General features: G+C 48.8%; 1 protein-coding gene across 5 annotated transcripts in view; it reads left to right on the top strand.

Annotated features, from left to right (window-relative positions):
• Window positions 1-18130, top strand: part of PLEKHA6 (pleckstrin homology domain containing A6) — a 214417-nt gene extending 196287 nt beyond the window's left edge. For all 5 annotated transcript variants that reach the window (XM_044004726.1, XM_044004729.1, XM_044004730.1 and 2 more), the window contains 9 exons: window positions 155-304; window positions 1659-1788; window positions 2630-2736; window positions 4072-4248; window positions 5122-5289; window positions 5370-5503; window positions 6351-6496; window positions 13434-13557; window positions 14156-18130. In XM_044004726.1, coding sequence (XP_043860661.1) covers window positions 155-304; window positions 1659-1788; window positions 2630-2736; window positions 4072-4248; window positions 5122-5289; window positions 5370-5503; window positions 6351-6496; window positions 13434-13549 — 1128 coding nt within the window. In that variant the 3' untranslated portion in view covers window positions 13550-13557; window positions 14156-18130. The remainder of the gene's footprint in view (window positions 1-154; window positions 305-1658; window positions 1789-2629; window positions 2737-4071; window positions 4249-5121; window positions 5290-5369; window positions 5504-6350; window positions 6497-13433; window positions 13558-14155) is intronic.
• Window positions 18131-18475: the final 345 nt, after the last annotated feature.

Here is an 18475-nt window from a genome sequence, read left to right as displayed (position 1 = left end):
GCCACGAGTCGTCAGCAATGGTTGAACCACAATCGGGGCAAGGTTCCTTTTAGATCTAACATTCTATGGCTCCATGATTCCACTAACACTCTCTTCTGTCCTCTTCTCAGCTGCTGCTCTTGCTCATAACACTCTGGCTTCCTCTCTGCCTCAGGAACCTGGCCCTCCTCGGCCTCCCCTCCCCAAAGCGTATGTCCCCCTGGAGTCTCCTCCAACAGTCCCTCCGCTCCCTAGCGAGAGCCGCTTCTGGCCGCACCCCAACTCTCCCTCCTGGCACCGAAGTGGAGAGACAGTCAGGGGCCAGGTACCCACTCTCTGCACTCCCTGGTGGGTAGGGGAAAGGGAAAGGGGTGCAAATGGGGAAAGGAAGCAGGGTGAGGGTGGACAAGGCAATGGGGAACGGAGTCGCCTTTCCCCCTCTTTTTATTCCAGTTCTAACTTTCCAACGGCTCCATTTCTCTTGGGCTCCCTGCCCAGCTGAAGCTGTGTGTAGCCCTCTCTGGGGGAAGGAGAGAGATGGCACAGATAACTACCCAGGTCCCTTTCCCTTTTGTTCTCTCTGGACGAGATGGCACATGGGCTCCCCAACCCACCCACCCCCCAAGCTGAAGGACAGCCAAGGATGGTGGTATTGTACTACTGGCTGGTAGATGGCCGGTGGAGAAAGGATACCAGCTCCTCTCTGTGGTACCATCCTAGCCCTAGCTCATTCCTAAATAGCCTTGGTTCCCATTTCTTGCCTTTCTCTCTCTCTCTCTCTCTCTCTCTCTCTCTCTCTCTCTCTCTCTCTCTCTCTCTCTCTCTCTCTCTCTCTCTCTCTCAGTCTCCTTTTCATTATTCCTCATGAGGACTTGCCTGGCCTCTTCCCAGATGTAAACTCTCTCTCCAGGCAATAAGTACTTAAGTAATCTTTTCCACCACTCCTTCTAGTTTTTACTTCTTGCCTGGAACCCCCAACCACCCCCCCTCCCAGGGATCTGAAAAGGCTTTGAAGAGATAATACTGCATGGTATAATGGACTTGAGGTCTGGACACCTAAAATGTAGTTTCAGCCTCACAAAATACTACCCTGTGTGGCCTTGGGCAAATTACTACATTTCTCTGGGCCCTCAGTTTCCTCATCGTCAAATAAGGGAATGGGACTAGGTAACCTCAGAGGTCTTTGCCCAGATCTAAATCTGCAATCTTATGACCCCTTAAGGAACTCTGTGAGCCTGTGTTCTGTGCCCATAAGCTGAGGGTATCCTGCCCTCCTAGGATCATGTTAAGGATGCCCTATTGGCCCCTGTTGACTCAAGTCCTAGATAGAATCCTGAAAGTTCTTTCCTTCCATCTTTGGGTACCAGACCCCTCCTCAGACAGCCTCTCCCTGTAATACCATAAATAAGAGAGTCAGCTCCATCTTTCTACACAACTATTCAGGGCGACTGGACAGGTTGAGGTACCTGTCTGAGAAGCCCCCCTCAGAAGCCAGAGTTCCCCCGTTATATCCCAAGATATCCTAGTGGCCCATATTCCTCTCCCTGGATACAGGTGGGATGCCCAATGGGCTCTAAAGGAGACACTGAGAAGAATGGTACTGGATATGAAATGCAGGACCTTCACCTTAGCAATAATAGCCTGCTCTCCCCTAAGCTCTTTCTGCCATCTCTCCACAGCCAAAGGGAAGCTATGAACAGGCCAAGAAGGACCCCCACCAGACGTCTCCCTTGGATACCCCCAGAGACATCAGCCTCATGCCCACCAGACAAGAACTGGAGGTTGACAAGCAGGCAGCTCTCAATAAAGGTACGTCCCATCTACGTCATTCCCTGGGACCTCTGCCCCTTTACTGAGACTAGGAAACATTTTGTTTAGAAGGGTGGTTTGGAAGTTGAGATTCCTGGATTTTAATCTTTACTTTAGGCAGATTTTAATCTTTTAAGGACTCACTTTCCTCCTCTGTTGTGGTATTGTTTGGTGTGCTGTAATAAATAGTATGGTCCAGCCAATACGATATATGCTACATAGGTGTCAAACCATAGCCATTTGTAGAGGAAGCAGATTCAAATGGAATCAGGAAACACTAAACAAAATAAATAAAAATACGACATAAATAATGTTAATTTGTGGTTTTCTTAGTCAACATGCAGCTCTTTCTATTTGAATTTGATACCACCGGCCTATCCTGCCTCTTGTCTGGCTCCTGGGGCTGTGAAAAGATCTCTAGATGTCCATGAGTCCTTCTTCTCTTTGTCTTCAGTCTATCCTGTTCTCCCCCAACTCCTCATCAAGCTACCCTTCTTTTTCTTTTTGTTGTTTTTTGGCAGGGCAATGAGGATTAAGTGATTTGCCCAGAGTCACACAGCTAAGTGTCAGGTGTCTAAGGTTGGATTTAAACTGAGGTCCTCCTGAATCCAGGGCCAGTGCTTTATCCAACTGCACCACCCCGCTGCCCCTACCCTTCTTTTTCTTTCTTTCTTTTTTTTTAGTGAGGCAGTTGGGGTTAAGTGACTTGCCCAGGGTCACACAGCTAGTACGGATTTGAACTCAGGTCCTCCTGACTCCAGGGCCCATGCTTTATCCACCGCACCACCCAGCTGCCCCTACCCTTCTTTTTCAAACACTCTCCCCTTTTAATTACTTTCAGTTGGCATTGTGCCCCCTCGGACAAAGTCACCCACTGATGAGGAGGTAGTGCTATCAACGGTGGTGAGGAGGAGTGGCAGTGGGATTCCCAATGGGCCCCTCTCCCGGGTAAGTGCCTAACCTGGCAGACACAGAGGGGTGGAGGAAGGGGAGCCATAAGATCACGAATACGGAGCTGGAAGGGATCTTGGAGGTCGTTGAGTCCGACTACCTCGTTTAAAAGAGGCCAGAGGTCAGACAAGCCTAAGTGGCAGAGCTAGGATTCGAACCCAGTTCCTCTGACCAGCACCCTTTCCACCGTCCCACACTACATAGTGCCCAATTAACACCAAAGAGCTGTGTGACAGCAACACCTATTGAACTCCCTCCCTGCAGCATGCTAGGTGCTGGAAGGGGAGGAGAATGAGAGAAGGGAAACAGAGTCACTTCCTTCACAGAGCTTCCAGTCTGACTGGGGAGATGGTCCCAGAATCTCAGAGTTGCAGGGGACTTCAGAGCTCATGTAGCACAACCCGTGTCTGACTGACACCGGCTCCACTCTGCCACACACCCAGCAAATGATCTTCCAATCTGTTCTTGTGTGTATTTCAGTGAGGCAATGGGGTTAAGTGACTTGCCCAGGGTCACACAACTAGTAAGTGTCTGAGGAGGGATTTGAACTCAGGTTCTCCTGACTCCAGGGCCGGTGCTCTATCCACTGCGCCACCTAGCTGCCTCCCCCGCCCCCTGCCCCAAATCTGTTCTTGAGGAGGACAGGAGAGGGAGGGAAAACCTGTTACCTCCTGAGGTAGCCCTTTCTACTTTTGGACAGATTTAATGGTTAGCAAGTTCCTCCTTATAGCAAGCCTGAGTCTGCCCCTCTGTCATTTCCACCTATTGCTCTAGTCTCCCTCCTTGGGGAGCTCACAGCCTGTTAGGAAAGGGGAGGAGGCTGCCAGTCTGATGAGGGAGACAGGAAAGATACATGTGACGAAACGGAGTTGTCTAAACAGAGGCTGGCTGGGCTTCTTGTCTGGGAGGATATTGAGGAGAATCCACCTGCAGCAAGGCTTGGTGGCCTCTGGGGTCTCTTCCAACTCTGCCATTATTATAATTATTATTATTTTTTTTGTGTGGGGCAGTGAGGGTTAAGTGACTTGTCCAGGGTCACACAGCTAATAACCAACTCTGACATTCTAAAAAGAGGTAGGAAAGTTCATGGAGAATTTTTCCAAAGTGTAGGTAAACATAATGCAGACATATTCAGAGATGCAAAATAAAACCACTAGGGTGGAAGTTGAGATTGGTGGGATCCGTCCAGGTAGGCTCTCTGAAGGAAGTGACTTTTGAGCTGAGGCAGGAGCCGGGAATGGCCCGAGAGGGAGGGCGAGGGCACTAAGGGAAACATCCAGCACCTCCCCCTCCCCTGCACACACACACACACAGCCCCCACCCCCCTCCCAGCAGGAGCGTCCTAAGAGTGCAGTGTTTCCCAACGAGGTGAAGGCCAAGATGAGTGTGGAGGAGCAGATCGACCGCATGAGGCGGCATCAGACCAGCTCCATGAAGGAGAAGAGGCGGAGCCTACAACTCCCAGCTGGCCCATCCCCTGACCCCACTGCCCGACCCTCCTACAAAGTGGTAAAACTCCCCCAGCCACCCCATGGGCATAGGGGGCCATGGGGCTCGGCCAGCCCCGGCCAGTGGGCATTGTTGGGGAAAGGGTGGGAAGCTCCTCTCTGGGATGCCTGGGAGAGGCCACTTGTTCCATTCGACAAGGCTTTGTGAGGGGGCCTGCTAGATGTGAGGTACCACCACGCAGGGCATTATGGAGAAAGACTAGAGAAGGAAATAGGAGATATGGTTCCTAACTCCAGGAACTTGCTATCTGTTTGGGAAGACAGGACACTCATATGAGACCTTTAGAGTTTGATAGCACCAAGGAACAACATTATATGGTGAGTCCTGAGGACAGTGAGGAAGAAGGGAGGTCAGTGTTGGCCAGAGTTGTTCGGGAAGGCTTCTTGGAGGAAATGGGACTTGGGCGGGGCCTTAACGGATGTCTATGGTTCAGATAGGCAGGAGAAGAGAAGACCGCATTCTAGCTAGGGGAAGGGGCACGAATGAGCTTTCAGAGACAGGAGGGGCTCATAGGAACCTAATTCCAGAGCTGGAAGAGACCTCAAAGGGCATCTAGTCCAGCCCCATCATTTTTCAGATGAGGAAACCAGGGCCCGTGGTGGTAAAATGAAGTGCCCAAGGTCTCAGGCAGGGTCTCTTTTTGAGACCATGAGAAGCCAAGCTGCCTATTCCAAAGGGAGTGGGGAAAAAAGGGAGAGAAGATTGGGTAGGATGGGGCCAAATCATGGAAGGCTTTGGAAGAGGGCAGAGAAGTGGAGCTTAGAGTTTAATAACCAGGAGGGAAAGTCCTTACCAGGGTGACTGGATGACAGGGGAGGCGGAGGGGCCAGGGGGACACAGGCCCCAAGCAGCCATGGCTTTGCTGGCTCCCAGGTGCGCCGTCACCGCAGTATCCACGAGGTGGACATCTCCAACTTGGAGGCAGCACTTCGGGCAGAGGAGCCCGGTGGGCAGGCTTACGAGACTCCCCAGGAAGAGATTGCCCGACTTCGAAAGATGGAACTAGAACCCCAGCACTATGATGTGGATATCACCAAGGAGGTAAGAGGAAACTCCTGCCTCCCCACTTGGGGGCCAGGGGCAGGGAGCACCCTGTAATCACCGCATCCTCACTCCGGTAGCTCTCCACACCCGACAAAGTCTTCATCCCTGAACGGTACATTGAGCTGGAGCCAGAAACGCCCCTGAGCCCAGAAGAGATGAAGGAGAAGCAGAAAAAGGTGGAAAGGATCAAAACTCTCATCGCCAAATCCAGGTGACTAAGCTCGGCCTCCCCTGTTCTCTCCTCGTCCTCCCCCTCCGTCCCCAGGGGGCTCTGGGGAGGGGGGGTCGCGCCGTCCAGGCCCACTTGTACCTAGTGCCTCTGGTCTCAGCAAGTGCCATAGGCTCCATGGCTGCCCAGCTCTGGGGCTGGGGAGCTGGGAGAAGAGCCTGTGGCTGCTGTCAGCTGGTGCTCACATGTGGGCTGTCTGCCTGCAGTCATCCCACACTGTGTCCGTCAGGGACAAAGCATCGGACTAGGCCTCCGGCCCCTTCTCTCACACCCTTCCCTCCCACTGTCCTGCCGGGAGCCCCTTCTCTCCTTAAGACGGTCCTTGCTCGTTGCAACCTGGTTTCACTCATAACAGTGCTGGGGAAACCCATCAGCTAGTTTTCCCCCTCAGCATATGCCTCTAGGCCTAGCTTGCCTCCAGTAGAAATGAAGACAAGGTCTGCTCCCATCTAGTACTTCTACCCTGGTGCCCAGCAGGTGCTGGGGAAAGGTTTGCTGTTTGATTGTTACCGTGGAAAGCACATTCACCAACTCCCTCTGCCCCAGGTGGGCGGAACCTTTCTGGTGTCTCCGACCCTTTTAGCAGTCACTGAAGCCCATGGACCCCTGCTCAGGATAACGTTCTGAAATGCATAACATGAAATTCTTAGGATGACAAAGGAGACTGATTATATATCAGGATACAATGATCAAAACAACATCTGTAATCATTGTATGAATCCTAGGCTAAAACCGCATAGAGTGTAGCCTAAAGAAGCCTCGACACAGCTACCCGAAGGGCCCCTGCATCACCCTGGCCCTCCGTGGGTATGTGTCTGTGCTTCCCCAGCATGCAGAACGTGGTGCCCATGGGCGAGGGCGACTCGGTGGATGCGCCACAGGACCCCGAGAGCCAGCTTCAGGAGCAGGAGAAGAGGATTGAAATCTCCTGCACCCTGGCGACTGAGGCCTCCCGAAGGGGTCGCATGCTGTCTGGTGAGAGGGGGTGGGCCCTGCTCTGCCAGCGAGCTTGGCTGCCCAGACTGGCCCTGGGGCTTGGGGCTGGGCCTGGGCAGAGAGGTGTGGCCCCTAACTTAGAGTGAATGTGAACGATTTGTCCACCTCTGCCAACACTCCAGGGTAGGACTCATCCACGGAGCATGTAAGGAAGAAGCTCTTCCTCCTTATGCTCACCAATTTCCACGTGGGTGACCAGGCACATAGGTCCCCTCCCCACGTGCTTGTGACACACGTGGGTCCCTTGGACTCTAAATGAGGGACAGTCAGACCAGCAGGCTCTGCCTGCAGTGACAGTGGCAGACAAGTTGGAGCAAGGAGAGCTAGAGACTGCTCCCACGTTCTCTTCCTGTTTCTGTATCTCCCATCATCGCCTCCAGTCATCCACCAGCCCTGCCACGGCCACACAGTTTGTACATTTGGTGGCAAGCACCATCCTCCCCTGACAGGAGGTGTGGAGCATCCGTGGTATGGGATGTATTCAGGAGAAGGAGGGAATGTACTCTCTGCCCTTGAGCAACTAACTCCTAAGCTTCATGGGAGATGCACAGTCTTTACCCTCAGGGAGCTCATTCACACATGAGTGCTGCAGTGAGAGCCCCCCACTACGGTGGGGTCACTTTGCCCAAAGAGCCAGGTTTAGAAGGGATAGTACTTCAGGGGCTTAGCAGGTAGTTAATAAGAGTAAGTTTTTAAAATAGGAAGCTACTCAATGGTGGGATGGAGTGAGCTCCTTCCTCACCCTCCTTTGCCCTATCTTATGGCAGCAATCTCTCCAACCTTTTCCCCAAGAAGTGATATCTGAATACTCACCTCCCTCCCTGCCAAAAAAAAAAAAAACAACCAAAGAAACAATTTGTGGCCCAAACATGGATGGTTTTTGGAACTTGACTCAGGTGCACACATTCGTAGTTACAACTCTGTAGGCAGCTAGTAGATAGAACACGGTGGATAGAGTACTGCACCTGGAGTCAGGGAGACCTGAGTTTAAATCCAGCCTTAGACACTCACTAGCTGTGTGAGCCTGGGCAAGTCACTTAACTCTGCCTCAGTTTCCTCATATGTAAAATGAGTTGGAGAAGGAAATGGCAACCACTGCAGTATCTCTGCCAAGAAAACCCCCCAAAAGGGTCAGTCGGATACAAGTGAAATGACTAGAACAGCAACAGTATTATCAGTGGGTATGCCAGTATAGACCTCCTTACACATAAATGCATTAATAGAAGGTGTGTGGATCCTGTCAGCTCCTCATTATTCATGTTCATCAGGCGGGAGAACCCCAGCACAGATAATCGTCCAACCCCCAAATCCAAAAATAGGATCATCAGAAAGTATTTTGATTTGTTGGGGGGATATAGTTTACTTTGTGCATTTTCCTATGGGAGTGTCTGATCTGTGAATTCCTCGGACTTCAGAGCTGCTCTCCCGATTCCTTCCTGCACATTGGACATGAACACCAGCATCTCTTGGCAATGCCTCTCATCCTTCTTTAAACCCACAGTCTGGGGTCAAGGGAAGTAATTCACTGGCTGAGTTTAAAAGGCAGCTCCTGATAGCTGATCCCCGAACGTGGGGAGGGAATGTCAAAAGTCTTTCCCTTCCAGCTTCTGCTGGGCAACAGGCAGCAGGCCAGCACAGCAAGGGCAAGCAGAGAGCATGGCAATGTTATCTAAGGAAGGAGAGCCAAGCCACCACAGCCTTACCGGAGAGAGCTTAAAAATGTCTTGTTTTCCAGGAAGAATATGGATAATTGGGAGCTGATTGGACACAGACGCAAGGAGGTAGAGGCAGAAGACTAGTTTGTGATTGAATTCCGCAGTGAATGGGCACAGTTCTATCTAGGAAGGTCTAGGGAGTGGGGAGAGCTGAGGGTAGGTAAAACTTTAATGGATGGAAGGGACAAGATGTATCAGAAGCAAGCAAGAAAGTCATTAAAAGGGAGGAAGGAGGTTCACTGGAGGGACACAGGGAACACTTGAAAGACTCATTTAACTCGGGGTGAGATCAATGATGTATGTGGGCATGGGCAGTTTTTGTGTTCTCCAATGAAAGAAGGGAAGGGGGGAGGGGGGTTAGACATGATCTGAGCAGATGATTGTGGCAGTCTGAGCCTAGAAATAGGGGAGGCTCAACTAGACTAGAGACTGGTGACACCTAGATTGTTCTTGGCCCTGGGGACTTTTCTGAGAGAGACAAGAAAGAAGCCAATTCCCCTTAAGGAAAACAGGGCTGCGCGCGAGCGCGCAAACACACACACACACACACACCACCTGTGACAGTGGGATTTGATAATGGTTTTACATATATGACACCCACCGGCCATCTTGTGGAGCATGTTTGGTGGCACAAATATTTCGACTGTGCCACATCCCATGGGATTTTGGGTATTTGGCCCCAGAATAGGGTCAGGGAAAGCCTCAGCAGGCCATAGGAAATAAGCACCATTATTACATATGGTTAGAAATAAGTACTTTTCAACCTTCTTCATCATCATAAACATGGTTCTTCTCAAAGGTTCACTCTTAGGCTGCAGTAAGAGAAATTTTAGTCAGCCCTGGGGAAGAACTTTGTGGCATGGAAGGTGATGAATACAATAGGCTCCAGCTATGGAATAATAATATTAGCTCGATAATACCAAGTAACACTTCCCAACTATAAGATGCAGTTGGGAGGCAGCACAAATAGTATTCTCCCCATTTTGTAGATGAGAGAAATAAGGGCCCGAGAGCTTCAGCTCCATGGCCAAGGTCACACACTACGTGTTAGAGCTAAAATTTGAATCCAGGTCTTCTGACTCTCAATAGAATGCTTTTCATGCCACAGAATGAATCATTTTCCCTGAGGAGAGTTGTCCATTGGCTCTGGACGAATTTGGGAGGCAGGAGGATGGATGGGATAAAGACCTGGGGCATGTAGGGGAGTGGTGCGGAGAAGACAGCTTCCAGCATCAGGACTACAGGGCATGGAACTGTTGAACTGGCTTGGGCACGAATACCGACCCCCACCCCTGCCCCCAAGGACTTGCCAACATTTCCTTCACAAAATTGAATTTGAACCTCTAAAGGTCAAATTCCATGCTCTGGGCAAAAGGCAACTTCCTGTTTCAAAAGGAATAAAAACAAAACCCTTTACTGAAAAACCCTTCCCCAGCCCGGCCTCAGGGCCCCTGCTTACTCTGCCACAGGCCTCCAGCCAGGGGTTCCAGGAAAACAGAACCTGAACCGGCCTATCGGATTCCTCCTCTACACACACAGGCTTAGGTTTCAGCCCGTGCACTCGGAGCAAACGGCCACCTGGGCTCTACCCAAACCCCAAATATTTAAAGAATGGCTGTGGCATTGCCAAACCTCAGGCACAGCTCACTGGCCCTGCTGCTCTGGCTCCTGGGCTCAAGGGCCCAGAAACCCCCTCGGCTGCCCCAAAGGGATGGCAGGAGCTATTCCATGGGAAACACGCGACACATGTGTCTGAGGTGGAGTCTGTGCATGGACGAGTTTGCTGTGTGCAGTTTGTGATGATACAGGATGTGTGTGAAGAAAGAACACTAGAAGTGAACTCAGAAGATGTGGATTTGAATCCCGCCACTAACTGTAGCCTCAGGCCCAATGACTTTCCCTCTCTAGATCTCATTATCTTTATATGCCAAAATGAGGGGGCTACTCAAAATCCTGTGACCCCGTGACCCTAGAATGTTGAGTGCTGTGTGGGTGAGAGTGGGTGGGTGACTGTGAAGACATTGTCCAGTGAGGCCTCATTTACCTGGCGTCACCAGAGAAGCATTGGTTCCACTTAAGCCTGTTTTCCAGACGGCAGAAGCGTATCCTTCAAAGCAATCCATCAACAGTTACTTATTGCCAGCCTACTCCTAGCACAGTGCTAGGCAATGGAGATGACAAATATCTTCACCTGACTGTGGGAAGAAGGGAAGGAAATAAGCATTTATTAAGCACCCCCTAAGCTCCAGGCACTGTGCGGAGCACTTTTACAAATGTCTCCTCTGATCCTTACAATAACCCCGGGAGGGTAGGTGAGGTAACGATCCCCATTTTAAGGTCCAAGGGTAGCAGACCTTCTCAGGGTTGGTAGTGTTTGAGGCTGAATTTGAACTTGAGTCTTCACTGATCCACTGAGTCACCTAGGTGCCCCCGGGTGACACAAAGGAGTCCTCAGATGTCTGAGTGCGGATGGGATGGACACACTCTTAGGGGCCAGCAGTCATAACAGGGAGACACAACTTATTTGTATATAAACTCCCCTGTCTCCTTAAACAGAGGACACCAACAAGCTTTGCTTAACTCAGACTCACTAGGTCATAATGATGACCTGATGAGTCCTTGAGATTTCATAGGTTTGCCCCAAAGGCCCCTTGGGACACACATGTTTTACTACCATATTTTTAATTCCCTTTCCTGCCTTTAATTGTTTTTTCCCCATTCTCTTGTCAGCTGTGACTTTTTTTTTCTCTCCTTTTTTTGCGGGGCAATGAAGATTAAGTGACTTGCCCAGGGTCACACAGCTAGTGTCAAGTATCTGAGGTCAGATTTGAACTCAGGTCCTCCTGAATCCAGGGCTGGTGCTTTGTCTACTGCACCACCTAGCTGCCCCTCTAGCTGTGACTTCTTGAGGTTCAGCATTTCTGCTTTAGCAAGAAGCCCATCTTTGCTTGCCTATCTTCCCCCTAAATTTTCAGCATTTAATTTAGTCACCTATTTTTTTCAGACTGCAGCAAACTTGTTGGAGTTGTGTATGGGTGAGAAGTGAGCATAGATGAGGCTCTGTCAGTAAAGTCAATCCAGTTCAACAAGCATTTATCCCAGGACTACTCTATGGAAGGTCCTGTATCGGTCCCTGAATAGGGGGCATTAACTTGAGAACACGGATTTCCTTCCTAGCATCAGTCTTGGCTGGACGTAGATCTTTCTAGTTTACTTCTATTCTCAGTCGTACCCCAGTTAGTCAAAGTTACTGGATAAATGACCTCCAAATCATACAAATCAATTAAGCAAACTTCTAGTCATCATTTACTGTTTGAAAGGTTCTCTGGATATAAGAACAAAAGGTAACCAATCCCTGCCCTCAAGGGGCTTATATTTTTACCTGGAGGCTGTGGTATACCTACAACTATGTTAATAAAAAGCAAGCTAAATTAATTTCAAGGAGAAGGGAGGTTGAGGGTACGGAAGGGAAGGGAAGAAAACATTAAAAGGCATGACTACTGTGGCTGTGGATGCACTTAGGTGAAGGTGCTGTGTAGGTGCAGGGGATGTGTGCAGTGTGCAGTGTGAGTGGCAAGAGGGAGTGAATGCATGAGTACATTTGAAGGGTGCTTGCTTTGTTGCTTGGGGATTCAGCGTCATGTTTGTACAAGATGGGTGGGTTTCCCAGTACTCACAGCACCTGTGCTAAATGTTGACAGCACGTTCCTGTGATAGTTACACCTATAAACAGCCACAAAAAACAAGATTGGAGCTCACCCTTCCTTAAACCTGCCTTTCCTGACTGCTGAACAGAGAGCAGGAAGGGGCAGTGAGGGCTAATGGGGAAGGAGGAAACAAGACACCTGGAATTCCACTTCTGGATGCTAATATCCTGTGTGACCCTGGCAAAGACCTTAACTCTCTCTGTACCTCTGTGAAACGGGAAGACCTGTCTCTCACTTCCTACTGAATCACCCTGGTCCGATGAGGGTGAATAGGGGCTCCAAATTCCACCCCAGCCTGCCTTCTCCTGTTTACTGCTCTAGCCAAATAACACTGCTGTGAAACCTCACTAATTTGGACTTCATTCATTCAGTAAGAAGGTTTCACTCTCTGTGTGTGGGTGTACACAGTTTCTGAAAAGGAGGCAGAAACAGATTCATTAATTGACCGTACAAGACTGTAAGAGAAATATTTACAAAGAATTTGCTATATGACATTACAAAGTCAGGAAAAGTTGGAAAGACCCTTATCGCTCATGAGTCCAACTCTTTAAAGGCTGCCTTGTCTTTTATATGCAAACTAATAGCATATAAGCACAAATCGCATTCTATGAATATTTATTATTAATAAGCTTGGTGAGATACAGAATTTAGATAAAACTGTTTATAGTCTATAAGCTCTTAAAGCAGGTTACCCATTGCACCTCTGCTAGGAAACATTTTTTTAACCTAGTGAAAATTAGTATATACTTGAAAATTATTTTTTAAATTACATAGTCTGGTTCAACTTTTCCATTAATTTAGGTTGACTCACTCTAGGTCCTATTCCCGGTGGTGGGGGAGAAAGAAAGGTTCTAACTAGTGAAATTTCACTATATTATATATTATAAAATAATATAATAGCAATTGCAAATATTACATAGCAATAATTGAAAATATCATCATTATTTGGACTTTTCATTTGTAAAGTGTGCCATTGAAAAGCCCTCACATAGATTCCCTGCCTCACTGTATCCTCAGAATAGTTCTATGGGGCAGGGGTGCAGAGCCTTTGCTCCATTAGTCCAATGGATCTGTGATCCTATTAATGGGGGGAGGAGTATTCCCTCCATTCATCTGGATCACGACTTATCCTTGTCCGCCCATCCTCATTTCACAGATGAGTGAATGATGGCACGGAGAGAGCAAATGACCTCCCCAAGGTCACACAGCAAGCTGCTGCCGCAGCTCAAACTGGACCTTAGGTCTCCTGACTCCCAGGCCCTCATTGGCTCTACCAAAGCACCAAGCAACACCAGCCACACTCCCCTGGGAGTGAGGGGGGCGCTTTGCCTGTGCTTGGGTTGGCTCACCAGCTGAAAGTTGTGCTTTACATGCTTGCCTCAATGCCCTCCTTCTCTTCCCTTTCCGGAAGAGGCCTTGTTCCTGGTGCCCTCAGTTACCCTACCCTTCCCCAGTCTCCCTCCCATTCACAAGCTTGTTCATTTCTGTTTCCAGCTCAATGTGCCACCCCAAGCCCTCCCACCTCCCCTGCTTCCCCGACTCCACCAGCCAACCCCCTCTCGTCTGATCCCCCGCGGGGCGCCGACAACAGCCATTCTATGCGGGTCTGAGCTGTGACGTAAGCATCTTTTCTACTGTGTTTGATCTGCCCCAGACAGAGTCCCTGCCCCATCTGCAGAGCCTCCTTTCCTCCATTGAGACATTGCTTCCCTCCCCCAGACTCTCTTCCCTTGCTGCTCTGCTCTGGTCCATCCATCTGCTCGAGCCTCCCAAAAGCATCTCAATGCAATGGCTGGCCCTGGGCCTGGATCTCAGGTCAGATGGAGGAGGTGAACTTAGCTTAGGGGATGCATTATCAGCCTGGGCAGCGCTCTCAAAAGTCACACTCCCAGGCCACAAGCCCTGTTACGGATAAGTCTGGTACCACGCACCTCTAGCTGAGGGCATAAGTCTACTTACTGAACTATTAGCCCTTAATGTGAGGTGAGGGGAAAAACTTGTCACTGCCCTTTATTCATCTGATGTCTTGCCTTCTGTGTGGAGGGGTCCTTATTGCCCAGACATCTTAGGGACCCCTTTCCCACCTCCCAGCAAATTCACTCCCTAGAGGCAAAATTTTTATGTTCTTTAGAGAAAGCTATTCTGACTTGACCCTGGCCCACAGTGGATCCAGAAGTACCCGTGCCTGCCTCACTCTGTCCTCTCTCTCTCTCTAGTGCAAGCCCTGGCTGAGGTCAATGCTATGAAGTTCCACAGAGCCACCTTCTGAAGTCCTCTTCTGCCACACCTGGGGTCCAGGCTCCCTGTCTCACCTCCATCATGCTCCCCACAGGACTGCTGTGGGGAGCCAGGCCTGGGGTGGCTTTGGCTGCTGAGAGGAGCACAGATACCTCAAGACACATGCACCCCCACGGCCTCTTGGACCATGGCCCCATTCTGGAGAGATGGTCTAGTTGCTCCACTCCGTGAGGGTCATTGGACTGGCCCTAGGGACCGGCATGAGGTGCAACATGCACCCCACCTGGCACTGAACGAATAGGAGCACCCACAGCTGGTGACAGTGGATACATCGGAACCTGCTGTGCAGGGGCGAATGTGGGCCAGGAGGTAGAAGCCATGGACATATCTCCTCCCCCAGCCCTGGAGAAGTCTTGCTTAACCTATAACCCTGCCACCAAGGGAAGAATCTCCAGCCGCCCTCTGCTATTCTCCTCAATTAGCTCTCTCGATTTAAACCCTCAGCTTTAACAACTCTTGGCTTGTGGACGCCCTCTGGGGACAGAAGAGGGATTGGTCATCTTGACTGTGCCAAAGACAAGTGTAATGGTTCAAGAGAAAGATGCAAGGATTTGAATGTTAGTCACAGCTCTCAATCAATGGTGGTGGTACGAGGGGTGGGGTGCAGTGGTTAAGGGAACCAGCAGGTCTGTGTAGTGTCTAAGAACAAGTCGAGGAGGTTGAAGGGTTGGGGAGGCAGAAGAAAGGGGTTGGGGAGGCTTCCCCAACAACATTCATTCGCAAGTTTAGGAGGAGGACAAAAGGGGAAAAGGATAAAGATGGAGCTGAAAAAGAAGCTCAAAATTTTTCTCAGAGTGAAGCCACCACTCAGTAATGACAGCAATACCAGATTGACATTTCTGAGAATCTCATTACTCCCACCCCTCTGAACTAGCCTGAGGAAGACACACCAGGGCAGGTGCTGCTTCAGTCTCAGATTTTTTATTCTAATTGGGAGCTCTTTGATGAGAACCTGGGAAGTCGTTCTGCATAGATGGATGTCCTGGGCTCTGCGTGTGCCCCCTAGGAGTGGCAGCTGGTAAAGCTGAAATGGGGGAAACATCCCTTAGCTAGCCTGGTGACATTTCCCTGGTCCCCATCCTTTAGTTTCTGGAAGACAGAATACAGAACCCAAAGGCCCAGTCCATCACCTACTCCATACCCCATTCTTCCAGAAGCTTCCCAGTCAGGACTAGGTTTTAGAGACATCTTTCTGGCACCTCCCAATGCAGAGGGGGAGGATGTGTAGAGATGAGCATCAAGTCACCTTACTCTTTCCTACTCAATAACATAAGAGAGATGCAGCTAGAGAAGGAGAAGAGTGGTGTCTGGATGCTGTTTTCTTTTTGCCATAATTACTAGCCTACGGGTCACTCTAATATAGTAGATCACTCCCACCCACCCCAATACCCTGGCAGTTCAAACCTAAGGAGAGCTGCAAATAGAAACTGTTTAGCACTCTCTCACCCTTGCCCCAGTCCCTTCCCCTTCTTACTGGCTAGGATAGTTACTATGCTTATAGAAATATAATTCCCAGAATAACAAGTCACTGCCCTCCTTACACACCTCATTGCTCAAAGAAAATGACAACTCATATCAATTTTCATCATGTATTTTGATCTCACCCCTGCATACTGTTCTATGCCCAGTTGAAGCATCCCTAGTCTGTCCTTCCTGTTTGGGGGAGAGGGTGGGTGAGGAGAAAGAAGGGTACCCAATGAGCTTTCTCTTTAGCATCTTGCTCCTCTTGCCCCATTTCACTCCCTGTGAAGAAGCCAGTCTCCTCCCACTTTGAACTGATTTCCAGGGACTGTCAACCCATCCTGGATTTTATCTGTCTCTCCTCTCCCCTACCCTCCTTTTTATAAAAGAGTAATTTTCAAAAAAAAAAATCATGTAAAAAAACAGGAAATAACATCTGCACCTCTCCCACCTCTTTCTCACCTATTATTTCATAAAGCTGGCTCTTTATGTTACTCTACATGCCTTAATATATGTTTTATGGAAATTATACATATTATATATAATATATATTTGTTTGGATGTCTTATCCGTTTCTGGAGCCCCTGACCTTAACTATTGTTCTCTTTCCCTAACCCTCTATACTGTTTCAGGTCATGGCCCACAACTGGACCTCTCTACCCCCATCTTCTAGTCCCCTTTTTATTCAAAAGTGAAAAAAGGACTTTTAAGATAGATCTATTTTCTGTTTTTGTTAAAGGCAAATCTATTTTCAAATTGAAGAATGTCCAAGTTGATGTAGTTGCCAGTTCATGGGGTGATTGGGAGTAAAAGGCTCAGTACCACCACCACCCCCTTCACAAAAGGAAAAGAAAAGCTCTCCCTGCTCATGGATTGCCAACTATTTCCCAATCCAGAAGAGGCAAGAGCTCCATTCAAAAAGATATTAAAGAAATCTTTGTTTGATATGGGATTTTCTCTTGAAGATCTTCAGAGAATTTGATATTCTGGTCAATTTTCTATTATCTGAGTGCAGATGAATTTATTTGTAAGTCTCAGCCAATTCTCCTCACCCAGCCTGGAAATGTAGATTCAGGTCTAAACAGAACCAGGAAAGGAAATCTACTGCAGGACCATGATATAACGTCTTCCAAAACCAAACAAAAATGACTTGGTGATTACTGATGCTAACTGGTCCCCTCTTAGAGAACTGAGAGCTGTTTGGATCTTCTTGCCGTTTTTTGTTTGATCAAATCCCCCCTGCCCCATGTGTCTATAAGGCATCTCCATCTGTGTTCCCTCCCTCTCTTGGGGGACTATCTCTTAAACCACCCTTGGGATTGTACCCTCAGCCTGGCATCCAGGCTGCCAAACAAGGTCATGTGCCAAGGAAGATTCCAAGGGATGATGTAGCCCATTCAGCATTGCCAAGAGGACTCAGACCCAACCCATCCACTGAAATGTATTCTCTGTACTCAAATAAAGCAAAGCAACAATCCTAACTGCTCTTTTGCCATGAGATGAGATAAGCAGGCAAGGAGTAATTTTGTGGAGAGGGTATAGACAATCAGGAGGTCTCCATAGTCTTGTGTCAAGGCCCTATACCCATAGGGTGGAATGGCACATGATTCTCAGCAGAAGTTTAGAGCTTACCTTTGCATCTCAAGAGACGCCTTGGTGCTTGCTTCTCCACTTAACCAGCCCAGCATGAACTTCATCTCCTAGCAAGTGAGATTGGGGGACTTAGTGCCCCCCACCCATTCCCATCTCAAATAGCTATGGTCCGGAAGAAGTCCCAGTGGTGTTATCCATGCAGATGAAATACATGATTAATAGTCTAGGGTTGCCCCAAGTTAATAATTCCCTCCATCCATGACTTGTGTCTGGGACTGTACTATTGCAAAGGTCACTTTAACTATATTCCAGTTGTATGGACTCTCTCTCCTAGTCCAGGGCTTATGCAGAGCCCTCGTCTTGTTGGGGGAAAGGGGAGGGAGCAAGGAAAGACTGTTGGTTGAGATGGGATTGATTCCCTTGTCCTTCTGTAACACCTTCTACCTGGTCACTCTTGTAACCAAGAAAACTCCACAGGAGAGAACTATATCTACTTATGCACATTCTGGGGACAATTTAATCTTGCTAGATTTAGACAATAAACCTAATGAGGAAACCCATGATGTTGGTGTCTTTATTTGATATCAAAGTGACCTTAGGAGATGATTTGAAGTTGAGTGTCCTCCAAGAAGCTGTAGCATCCCCATAGCATCTTTCTTGCCCAGGAAGGGGAAGATCCTGTCTCCCTGGAATCGATGATCATTTGCTTCCTCCTTTCAGCAGTCATTCTTTTTAGATGTAGCAACTACTAGAACAGTCCCAGCTCTCAAGGGGAGCTGCATTTGTATAAATATAAGTTTGTATAAAACCAAAACAGGAAATAAAATGGATGGTTTGTACATATGGTGTGTCTCCAATTCTGTGCGGGGGAAAGGGCAAGGGCAATTCATTCATTCAAGGATTTGTTAAGCATCTGTGGTCATCAGAGCACAGTGCTTAGGCATTGGGGAAGATAGATAAAAGTTTAGATAAAACAGGACATCTGCCTTCATAGAACTTACAGTCTAGTAGGGGAACAAAGGCTTGTGAGACCTGGGGATCAGAAGTAGTGGGATGATAGAGAAGAGGAAGACCTTTGGGGGTGTAATTTTCCTGACTGTGGGAGCAATGATGGGTTTAGAGCCAGCATAAGACATTCTTTGGGGGGGACAGGACAATGAGGGTTAAGTGACTTGCCCAGGGTC

The sequence above is a fragment of the Dromiciops gliroides genome, chromosome 4 (assembly GCF_019393635.1).
Source record: "Dromiciops gliroides isolate mDroGli1 chromosome 4, mDroGli1.pri, whole genome shotgun sequence".
Classification (NCBI taxonomy): domain Eukaryota; kingdom Metazoa; phylum Chordata; class Mammalia; order Microbiotheria; family Microbiotheriidae; genus Dromiciops; species Dromiciops gliroides.
Note: the sequence above shows the minus strand (reverse complement) of the source record. Positions and strands in the feature narration are given on the sequence as shown.